Raw genomic sequence first — 12,226 nt, forward strand, 5'->3', positions numbered from 1 at the left:
CAGGTGGTAAGGGTAGGTAACAACACATTTGCCACGCTGATCCTCAACACAGGGGCCCCTCAGGGATGCGTGCTAAGTCCCCTCCTGTACTCCCTGTTCACCCATGACTGCATGGCCAAGCATGACTCCAACACCATAAATTAAAATTGCCGATGACACAACAGTGGCAGGCCTGATCACCGACAACGACGAGACAGCCTATAGGGAGGAGGTCAAAGACCTGGCCATGTGGTGCCAGGACAACAACCTCTCCCTCAATGTGATCAAGACAAAGGAGAGTGTTGTGGACTACAGGAAAAAGAGGACCGAGCACGCCCCCATTCTCATCGATGGGGCTGCAGTGGAGCAGGTTGAGAGCTTCAAGTTCCTTGGTGTCCACATCACCAATAAACTAACATGGTCCAAGCACACCAAAACAGTCGTGAAGAGGGCATGACAAAACCTATTCCCCTTCAGGAGACTGAAAAGATTTGGCATGGGTCCTCAGATCCTCAAAAGGTTCTACAGCTGCACCATCGAGCATCCTGACTGGTTGCGTCACTGCCTGGTATGGCAACTGCTCGGCCTCTGACCACAAGGCACTACAGAAGGTAATGTGTATGGCCCAGTACATCACTGGAGCCAAGCTTCCTGCCATCCAGGACCTCTATACCAGGCGGTGTCAGAGGAAGGCCCTAAAAATTGTCAAAGACTCCAGCCACCCTAGTCATAGACTGTTCTCTCTGCTACCGCACGTGGTACCGGAGTGCCAAGTCTAGGTCCAAGAGGCTTCTAAACAGCTTCTACCCCCAAGCCATAAGACTCCTGAATATCTAGTCAAATGGCTACCCAGACTATTTGCAATGCCCTCCCCCCTCTCACCCTCTTTACACCACTGCTGGTCTCTGTTGTCATCTATGCATAGTCAATTTAATAACTCTACCTACATGTACATACTACCTCAACTAACTGGTGCCCGCACATTGACTCTGTATCGGTACCCCCCTGTATATAGTCTCGCTACTGTTATTTTACTCCTACTCTTTAAATACTTGTTGCTTTTATTTCTTATTCTTATCCGTATTTTTTTTAAACTGCATTGTTGGTTAGGGGCTCGTACTTAAGCATTTCTCTGTAGGTCTACATCTGTTGTATTTGGCGCATGTGACTAACATTTGATTTGATTTGCTGGTTGAAGATGTGGTTTCAAGTGAGAACATAAATAACTAAGCAATGACATGTAGGTCTGATAGTTTTCAAAGAAACTGTGAATCAGGCTTTATTAATATATGTCTATACCATTCAACAACATTTAAGGCAAATGTCTAATTATTAAAAGAGACAAAAATATTTGTTCCAAAGGGAAATCTTTATTTTCATCAATTCATCAAAGCATCAAAGCAAACATTCCTACAGTATCTAATAGTAATAAAACAGAACACATCACATCTAATCACATCTAACACTGATACAACCTCAATCTACAGAGAGGATTGACACATGAACTCAAGCAAAGCCCTCTGTTAGTCTACATGTCAGTGATCAATAAGACAGACAACATCTGATCTCAGAACAGAGTCAAAGCAGAGGAACCAGCAGCCTCTCTCCACAGGGGTGTGTGACTGAGGGGTCCTACCCAGAACAGTCAGCCTTCCTCAGGGTCTTGGTGACTGGAGTCTGGGATTTCTGCTGGGCTTCACAGGTCACCTCTCCTGCCTTGGTCCACTCCTGGCCAGTGAGAGTCAGGGTGCTGCTCCAGCTGTACAGGCCGTCCTTCTCCAGGACCCTAGAACTGGCCTCCTGCGTCTTGCTGGTCCCGTCCACTTTCCAGTTCATGGTCCAGTCTGAGGGGAAGCCCTTGTTGGCCAGACACGACAGTGTGGCTGTTGTTGTACTGGACAGCTCCTCACTAGAGGGGGGCAGGACGGTGAGGGTGGGGGCACTGTTACCTGGAACAAACAGATCACATCAACTAAGTAACTACATCAAGTACAGCTACAGTAAGAGATTATCTTCAGCAAAGGACACAACAAAATATAGTGAATTGGAAATGCCCTCTAAATATGAATGTTAAAGTTAGATTGTTTAAAAGATGTGGAGAAAACACTAAAGTAATATGATACAGAGCAGATTTATGAACCAAACAAGTATAAAGTGTTTAAATAACTAGAGTTACTAGTCATATGGTGTCAGTTATACATGTCATTCAGATATTGTTTAGTATTGGATCTGATCAGAATAGCCTACTCATATTCATAGTATTTTCATCACATATCATCCATGTTAGATTATGAAGTCAGTTACAACCATAACTGAGACCCTTTGTCTTCACACTAACAGTGAAGTCTACCATGAACACAATGCAGCAATGATGAATACTATATACAATACTATTAGTTATTATACCAGAGTTAGGAGTGATATTCTGCAATTATACAAATCAGACATACAAATAAACCTACAATTTATCATTTTGATTCAATAAATATTTATTTGAAAGAAGGCTCAGTCAAAAGCCACATTTAACCAAAATATTTGAGTTAAAGATAATAAAAATATATATTTTAAACTCTCACACAAACAGTAATACACAATGCAACAACTATATTCCATATTATTAAATAGTTATCATACTAGAACTATCCTCTGCAGTCCATCAAACCACACATTTAAATTAACACCTTCATTTGAACATATTGGTTAAATAACATTTAATTTGAAAGAAGGCTTAGTCAAAAGTAATAGAAAAAAAAAATATGTAAAATATGTAAAAAAGCAATATTTTCATAGAGACAGAATTTCACAACGTAAAATACCCCCAAAAATAATCTGAAAGAAATATCAAAGAGCGTGTTACTTACTTCCAACCTCAAGTCTGGTGCCGCTACCAAAAGTGTGCCACAGGGATACAATCCCTATTACTGCTCGTACAAAAACATCCTGCACATTTGGCAAGCTTAATTTCTTTAGACTGTGGTTCAAATAATTAACTCTGATATAGTATGAATACTTTTCAGAAATGATTTAATCTACTCAATTAGAAATAAAGTGTTTTTCATTTTGATTTCCTTAACATTGACCAAACCTGACTTTTTCTAGTACATTTCCTACTACTGTAGGTGCAGTATATTTTTTCATAACACTAATCTAAAATGTAGGCTAATCACTTTTATAGTTTAAAGGCAGGTCAAATTTGATTAGACGTAATAACATTCATATTGGCCATAGTATGTGTAGGACTTGTGTATTTTGTTTAAATCATCTAAAAAAGTTCATTTGAAAAATCCTCAGAGTCAAGGCAAAATGTATAGAGAAATTGAAACATGACATCAAAAGGTGAATAAAACTGTTAATTTTGTGTTTACTTACTTCCAACATCAAGTCTGGTGCCGCTACCAAAAGTCCACCACAGTGATACAATCCCTATTACTGCTGGTACAAAAACCTCTCTGTGTTGTGTTGCTGCAGCTGTTACAGTGAAGATCACTCATACAGAATCAGAATCAACACAGATACACTTTAACATCTTCCAGTTAGAACAAACACTTCATATTAGCTGTTTCTAGATCATACAAATATGAATTGTCTCTTAAATCCAGATTAGTATTTTGTCCTCTGTGTATCAGGTGTTCTCCTAGTCTGTAGGTACAGTCGAGCATTAGATCAGTGTTGCTAGTATTCCTCTATATTGTCCATATGAAAGACAACAGCAGCAGCATTATTGATAGTGATCCATGTTGTATATTCCTTTATTAAACATGTTGATCTCAGAATTAACAGTGGTGGTATAGTCACAGAGGACAGACAACACTACCAGAGGAATCCTACCAGCTTTAGTTTAGAGAAGTGTTCACTAACTGATTAGAGGAACTTACATGAGAGACCAAGCATGAGTGAACAGACAGTTCATCATATCTGATCATCATCAGAATAAAAATATAATAGTGGTGTGACATAAAAGTTGCCATACATTAGTGATCTGAGTAAACAGTTGCAGTTTGATGTTATTAAAGGGGTGGCATGTAGCTAGCGGTTAGCGTGTTGGGCCAGTAAACAAAAGGTTGCTAGTCCAAATCCCCAGGCCGACACGGTGAAACACCTGTCGATGTTTCCTTTAGCAAGGCACTTAACGCTAATTGCTCCAGGGTCACAGTTGATAATGGCAGATCCTGGCCGTGACCCCCCTCTCCGAGGCTGTCTCGGGGGGAGTTGGGATATTTAAAAAATAAACATTATTAATTCACACATGCGTGAAATAGGACAAATATAAGCACCACCTAGTTATTATAAAAGAAAGCTCATGCAGGACAAAATATATTCTAATGGGAGCCTACTTGGAAACTAAAATAGATTTGAAACATTAATTTGCATAATGCATCTGTCCTTCTGCTCTTAGAGCATTTATATCCCTGTGAGTTTACCACTTCATGACTGAGAGCTGTTCTTCATGACAACAGAACCCACAACAACCATGACTTTTATCACCATCTTCATCTGGACACTTGCTTTCTACATCGAAGGTACAAAACAATAAGAGTTGTGTTTGTACAATGAAAAGTAAACAATTTGAGTGAACTGAAAGACTGAGATTGTGTCTTTAATTCCAGGAAATGTACAATTACTTGTTTTCTCTGTTTCAGAATCCAGAGGACAGGTCACTGTGACCCAGACTCCTGCAGTGAAAACTGTTCTCCAAGGACAGACAGTCTCTCTGAACTGTAAAGCCAGCAGTAATGTGTATAGTAATTGTTACAATGGTCAGTCATGGAACCAAGAGTGTCTATCCTGGTACCAACAGAAACCAGGAGAAAAACCCAAACTAATGATGCTCCCAGGGAACACACTCCATTCTGGGACTCCATCTAGATTCAGTGGCGGTGGATCTGGGAGTGACTTCACTCTGACCATCAGTGGAGTCCAGGCTGAAGATGCAGGAGATTACTACTGTCAGAGTTTACACAGTGGTCCAGTGTTCACACAGTGATACAGAGCCATACAAAAACCTCCCTCAGTCAGACTGCACAGTGACTGTACTGCTACAGCTGGGACCTACTACAGGTGCTGAAGGGGAAGAGACAGTGACATGGAACACTGGTCAGTAGAGGAGGTCAACTTTGAATATGTTTAGAAAGCATCATTCAGATCCCATGTTCCCCATCATCATCGTTATCAAGGTTGTGACTAGTTATGTTTGTCATGACCTGAAAGTTCACTTATAAAAGTTAGATGTTTTGAAACCCATGTTTTATTTAATTTTACCTCAGGTTAGTCTCTGAGATTAAACATATATTTTACGAGAGACCTGGTCAAAATAGCAGCACACAAAGTTTACACACAATTACAACATAAAACACAAAGCACTACAGATTAAAAACATCAATTTACAAATTGAGAAGAAAATAATTATTTGGGGAGATGTGGTGCATTTAGGGGTTAAAACATTGACAACCCCCCACTTCATTGTCCACCATAGTTTTTACCATAGCTACAGTAGTCAGTCAAAGAGACGAGCTCCTGCAATCTCATGTCCCTTTTTAGCTCCTTCCAAGTGAAAGAGCCAGAGAACTGGAACACTTTTTGCCCCCAGCTCTGTACGGGCCTTAGGTACAGTCAACAAGATACAGTCATGTGTAGACGATTGTGGAAGGACCACCAGAGGGCAGGCTGGGCTCACGGATGGTAGCCCAACAAGGCATGGGAGACAAGGTAACCAGAGGCAATTAAGCACAGCTGACACTACTAATGAGATATTCTCCTTCCCCTATAAGAGAGAGTATGGAACCAGCAGAAAGGGAAACTATCTCTGGAAGATGGCCACCGAGACAGAGGAGCTATCTATGAAGAACCATTAAGACGGTGACAATGCCGTGACTTTTTGTTGTAGTTTAAAGACAATCATATTGTGTTCCTGTTTTGATCTGGAGAAGAAGATATGTTTTCTTTTTCCCTTGGGAGATTTTCGTTGATTACGTTTGTTGACCAAATGCCCTCAATATAGAACTATGTTCAATCAAGAAAACCTACTCCTGACTCGTTTGTTCAACCTTCCTGCTTTTGAGTGACGCCCAATTACTTGGTCCGCTCACACGATAGTTGTCATTTGTCTGCTGGACAATGTAGGTACACAGGTCAAATGTGAGCCATTACCAGTCCACATGAGAAGCCAAACCAAAGGTGTTTTGACCTCTTCATTAATTCAAAGTTATAACCACTTCAGCCCCCCAGAACAAGTTCCCATATCAAATGTCTGATGTAAATGGAAGTATTAATCCACAGCAAAGTGTAAACTTTTTGTCCTGAATAGGTTACTGACTGCTAGACCTGTGATTGACACCTGATGCTGGACTGAACCATGACACACATATACACTACACTATCTACATAAAGTATAATACTCATTTTATCTGTCATTAATTACATTATGGCATATATGTTATGTTTCACTTCCTGCATCCACCATAGAGGTTATGAAAACCAGCCAATCCCTCAAATCTGGCCCAGTCCAGGGTATTTCAGTCAGTGAAACTGTTCAACTGCTAGTGTGGTAGCTGTGGAAGTGAAACTGAGATTTACATAGACAGGGCTGGGTGGTTCTGCTTGTCCCAGAATAGAGCAACATTGTCACCAGATGTTCACCCTGTCCCCAGAGTGTTGGAGGTAGAGAAGACCAGGGGAAATATAATGAAGTGTAGAATACACATTGTTGAAAACCATTGCTAAAACATCTAATTTAATAAACATTGTAAATAAAAAAAAGGTTATGAAAATAACTATTTAGCAGTGTGAATTTTGAGAGCAGATCTTAGAGGTTTATTATCAAATATCACTAATCATTATCACTGCTATTGATGCTACAGTTTAACAGGATCATTCAGTTGTAGAAATTAATGCAGAGTATTTGTTGGATCAGATGCCCTTTTAATTCTGTTTGAAAACATGAGAGTAGCTATATGCTACAATGGTAAATTATGAACCTGATTGATATAAAATAGTATGAAATGTGCTGCCTATTCATGAGATAGAGATCATTGGAATCATGATTAAATGAACTCTTGCGGTTATTTCTGAATCAAAACAAGCTTTATTTGAACTCAGAGGCAAGACGACATGTACAACTAAATCTCAAAATAGTTTATCACACAGCACTACTGATATTATTCACTATTATACTGTAACCTTCAGCTCTAAAACACTCATGTTTCCTTCACTTGCACCATGTGGGGACTCTCTAGCCCCCTACAATGGCTTCTAGACACTACAGTGACTTTTCCGGAAGGCGGCCGAGTCACTGGTGTCGTCGTGGGCGACCCTGCAGGTGTAGACCTCTCCCTCTTCCCAGCGTGCCTTGCTCAGGGTCAGGGTGCTGCTGCGACTGTAGTGGCCACCCTTCTCTTCTTCTGTGGTGGTCAGGACCCCCTCCTTCACATCCGCCCCGTCTACCTCCCAGCTCACCATCGCCCCCTGGGGGGAGTAGTCACTCAGCAGGCAGGCCAGTGTGGCCGAGCCCCCGGAGAGCTGCTCAGAGGACGGGGGGAGCAGAGACACTGTGGGCCTGACAGAGGGACCAGCTGGAAAAGAGGAGAGAGGAGAGGGTGAGCTACCACTACTACTCTATAACATTAGGAGAGGGTCAGTTACTACTACTACTACTCTATAACATTAGGAGAGGAGAGGGTCAGTTACTACTACTACTACTCTATAACATTAGGAGAGGGTCAGTTACTACTACTACTACTCTATAACATTAGGAGAGGGTCAGTTACTACTACTATAACATTAGGAGAGGAGAGGGTCAGTTACTACTACTCTATAACATTATCAGAGGAGAAACTGTTATCAGTTTACAAAACCATTTCAGAGCAACAATACACACAGGATGAACAACTAGCTACAGTACAGAGAACAACCGACAACACTGAAACACTGAATCTATGAAGATAATGGCAAAAGAACTCTGGATGGATTTTTAGATTAACAATCCATCAGATAAATGCTCTACAGTTTAGCACACCAAGAGCAATAAAACACTAGGGGGGGGGGGGGGGGGGGGGGGGTTCCTGGAAACAGATGAAGCCTAGTCCTAGACTAAAAAATCACTTTCATATAGTCTGGGTACAGTATCATTTAATATTCACAATTTTAAATAAGACATGAACTATCAATATATGTCAAATCTACTGAGATACAAGCCCCAAATTACCTCAAAATACTATTCAAAACTATAGAGGTGGTTCCCCTTGAAACCATGTCAGTGTTAACATCTACTATGAATACAATACAGTGTTGCTTATATTATATAAATAGTAGTTGCTACATCTTGAACGAACAATGAGCTGACATGCACTACTGTATATCAAAATGTGCCCTTTTTACGTTAGAATACTTACGGTTTTATTACCAAATAATAATGCTCACTTCGTTGACTCTGCCCTCTAAAAATCATCCAATCTGTCCACAGAAATCTCTAAAAAGATATAGCCTAGAAGTCTCTCCTCTGGAGAAGATGATAACATCTCATAACGTTGTTCAATAGCATGATTACATTTAGTTTTATGAGAGAAAGACAAAAATGTACTTACTTTTCAACACCAGTTTTGTGCCGCTTCCAAAAGTGTACCACAGTGATTCATTCTGGTGAAGTCTCTGTACAAAAACCTCCTTCACACAAGAGTGAGCACCTTCACACACAGTGCACTCTCAGTACCACCCTGACAGTACTGAAGTGCAAGTATAATACAATAGGGACTGATAGTCCTGAAGTACTTGTATAATACAGTTGTGGCCAAAAGTTGAGAATGACACAAATATAAATTTTCACAAAGTCTGCTGCCTCAGTTTGTATGATGGCAATTGGCATATACTCCAGAATGTTATGAAGAGTGATCAGATGAATTGCAATTAATTGCAAAGTCCCTCTTTGCCATGCAAATTAACTGAATCCCCAAAAAACATTTCCACTGCATTTCAGCCCTGCCACAAAAGGACCAGCTGACATCATGTCAGTGATTCTCTCGTTAACACAGGTGTGAGTGTTGACGAGGACAAGGCTGGAGATCACTCGGTCATGCTGATTGAGTTCGAATAACAGACTGGAAGCTTCAAAAGGAGGGTGGTGCTTGGAATCATTGTTCTTCCTCTCAACAATGGTTACCTGCAAGGAAACACGTGCCGTCATCATTGCTTTGCACAAAAAGGGCTTCACAGGCAAGGATATTGCTGACAGTAAGATTGCACCTAAATCAACCATTTATCGGATCATCAAGAACTTAAAGGAGAGCGGTTCAATTGTTGTGACGAAGGCTTCAGGGCGCCTAAGAAAGTCCAGCAAGCGCCAGGACCGTCTCCTAAAGTTGATTCAGCTGCAGGATCGGGGCACCACCCGTACAGAGCTTGCTCAGGAATGGCAGCAGGCAGGTGTGAGTGCATCTGCACAAACAGTGAGGCAAAGACTTTGAGGATGGCCTGGTGTCAAGAAGGGCAGCAAAGAAGCCACTTCTCTCCAGGAAAAACATCAGGGACAGACTGATATTCTGCAAACGGTACAGGGATTGGACTGCTGAGGACTGGGGTAAAGTCATTTTCTCTGATGAATCCCCTTTCCGATTGTTTGGGGCATCCGGAAAAAAGCTTGTCCGGAGAAGACAAGGTGAGCGCTACCATCAGTCCTGTGTCATGCCAACAGTAAAGCATCCTAAGACCATTCATGTGTGGGGTTGCTTCTCAGCCAAGGGAGTGGGCTCACTCACAAATTTGCCTAAGAACACAGCCATGAATAAAGAATGGTACCAACACATCCTCCGAGCGCAACTTCTCCCAACCATCCAGGAACAGTTTGGTGACGAACAATGCCTTTTCCAGCATGATGGAGCACCTTGCCATAAGGCAAAGGTGATAACTAAGTGGCTCTGGGAACAAAACATCAATATTTTGGGTCCATGGCCAGGAAACTCCCCAGACCTTAATCCCATTGAGAACTTGTGGTCAATCCTCAAGAGGTGGACAAACAAAAACCCACACATTCTGACAAACTCCAAGCATTGATTATGCAAGAATGGGCTGCCATCAGTCAGGATGTGGCCCAGAAGTTAATTGACAGCATGCCAGGGCGGATTGCAGAGGTCTTGAAAAAGAAGGGTCAACACTGCAAAAATTGACTCTTTGCATCAACTTCATGTAATTGTCAATAAAAGCCTTTGACACTTATGAAATGCTTGTAAATATACTTCAGTATTGCATAGTAACATCTGACAAAAATATCTAAAGACACTGAGGCAGCAGCCTTTGTGAAAATTTATATTTCTGTCATTCTCTATACTTTTGGCCACGACTGTACATTATGTACTGGTAGTACTGAAGTAACTAGTATAATAGATTATGTACTGGTAGTACTGAAGTAACTAGTTTAATACAATAGGGACTGATAGTCCTGGGTTATGAGTAAATCCATTGAAGAACGCAGATTATATATTTACGTTATTAGGTATCGCAAATATGATAACATAATCTGTATAATTAGTATCATCCTTACCAGGAAGACTATTTACATTGAACACTTTGCATTGGCAGCACACGCTTCAGTGCTCTGGGAGTGTTTATAGCCCTGTGAGTTTAACACTTCAAGACTGAGAGCTGTCCTTCATGACAACGGAACTTCAACAATGACTTTGATCATGAGCTTCTTGTGGATTTTGATGTTCTTAATTCAGGGTAAAACTATTGACTATCATGATCTTCAAAAAATATATATATATAAATATAACATCTAAATTGCCTCTGCCTCAACAGACAGATTCATGAAAATGTAGACAAAACAGACACAGCTCAATAACAATGTATTTAAATGTCTGTTTCAGAATCCAGAGGACATGTCACTGTGACTCAGACTCCTGCAGTGAAAACTGTTCTCCCAGAACAGCCAGCTGTTATAAACTGTAAAACCAGTACAAATGTAGCAGATGGTTGTCCTGGGGATTACACCTGTATGGCCTGGTACCAACAGAAACCTGGAGGAGCTCCTAAACTCCTGATGCACTCTTCAAACAGACTTCAGTCTGGGACTCCATCTAGATTCAGTGGCAGTGGATCTCATACGGACTTCACTCTGACCATCAGTGGAGTCCAGGCTGAAGATGCAGGAGATTACTACTGTCAGAGTTTCCACTATCCCAACAGTGTCAGGGTGTTCACACAGTGATACAGAGTCGTACAAAAACCTCCCTCAGTCAGACTGCACAGTGACTGTACTGCTACAGCTGGGACCTACTGCAGGTACTGAGGGGAGGAGATGATCCAGTACAATGACACAGTGTGTAGTAGAGCTGAACAACAATAGAGTCAAACTAGAGCTGTGTCTAGAAGACTTTAGATCATAACTGATCACTAAATGTTTCTCCTGACCATTAACTACATGTTGACTCTGTTGAGTAACTCAAGGAAAACCGTTCACACTAAGACTGCAGTTACTGACCCTGACCACTCGGGGGAGAATTAGAGCAGACAGTGTCTGGTCTAATAACACAGTAATAACAATATGCTCCATTTGTAGATGTCTACAATCAATATATCAGTCCGCATTCAGCACTTCAATCAGACACCATGTCAGGGATTAAATAGTTATCATGTTTCTACATCACACAACATTTATTAATAAAATCTGACTGTCCAGGAAGACTATTTAAGTGAAAAGGCCAGAGGAGGTATTGTATATGACCAATATACCATGGCCAAAGGCTGAACTTAAGCACGACTCAACGCGGAGTGTCTGTACACAGCCCTTAGCCTGGTATATTTGACATATTTCACAAACCACTGAGGTCCTTTGTTTCTGTTATAATAAATTGGTTACCAAAATAATTAGAGCAGTAAAAATATTTTAAAAAATTCATACCCATGGTATACGGTCTCATAGACCACGGCTGTCAGCCAATCATCGTTCAGGGCTCGAACCCCCCAGTTTATAATTACATATAAGACACTTTGTTTTGAGATAACATAACATGATTATAACCCACTTAAACAATCTAAGATTCTGTCAACTTATAACCTCTCACCTGCCACACCCGGCTAGAACCTTCCAGAACCTTCCCAGCCTATGATTGAGCCCAGATGAGGCTTGTTTACCAATCAAGGCCATGACTGGCTGGACAATCAGCCTCAACCATTAAAATGCTGCTGTTCACACAGATCCCTTCAACTACAGTATCCATGTGGCACCAAAAAGTATGTTTGCATAGTAAGGACACTTTGC

At 41.1% G+C, this 12,226-nt stretch overlaps 1 long non-coding RNA gene and 3 gene segments (V, D, J or C); 2 read left to right on the top strand and 2 right to left on the bottom strand.

Moving 5' to 3' along the window:
* Positions 1 to 1,329: 1,329 nt before the first annotated feature.
* Positions 1,330 to 3,870, bottom strand: LOC129838371 (Ig kappa-b4 chain C region-like). The segment is given in 3 exon segments: positions 1,330 to 1,928; positions 3,349 to 3,465; positions 3,855 to 3,870. Coding segments are annotated over 3 exon segments (450 nt in total).
* A 546-nt stretch (positions 3,871 to 4,416) lies between these two features.
* LOC129838659 (Ig kappa chain V region K29-213-like) lies at positions 4,417 to 5,333 on the top strand. The segment is given in 2 exon segments: positions 4,417 to 4,499; positions 4,620 to 5,333. Coding segments are annotated over 2 exon segments (417 nt in total).
* Positions 5,334 to 7,037: 1,704 nt separating this feature from the next.
* Positions 7,038 to 9,305, bottom strand: LOC129838662 (uncharacterized). Its single transcript, XR_008756883.1, has 2 exons — positions 8,559 to 9,305; positions 7,038 to 7,547 (listed from the first exon to the last, which is right to left on the bottom strand). It is a non-coding gene; the product is annotated as an uncharacterized LOC129838662 (long non-coding RNA).
* A 1,302-nt stretch (positions 9,306 to 10,607) lies between these two features.
* Positions 10,608 to 11,740, top strand: LOC129838661 (probable non-functional immunoglobulin kappa variable 6D-41). The segment is given in 2 exon segments: positions 10,608 to 10,686; positions 10,833 to 11,740. Coding segments are annotated over 2 exon segments (390 nt in total).
* The last annotated feature ends 486 nt before the right edge of the window (positions 11,741 to 12,226 follow it).

The sequence above is a fragment of the Salvelinus fontinalis genome, chromosome 39 (genome assembly GCF_029448725.1).
Source record: "Salvelinus fontinalis isolate EN_2023a chromosome 39, ASM2944872v1, whole genome shotgun sequence".
Taxonomy (NCBI): Eukaryota; Metazoa; Chordata; class Actinopteri; order Salmoniformes; family Salmonidae; genus Salvelinus; species Salvelinus fontinalis.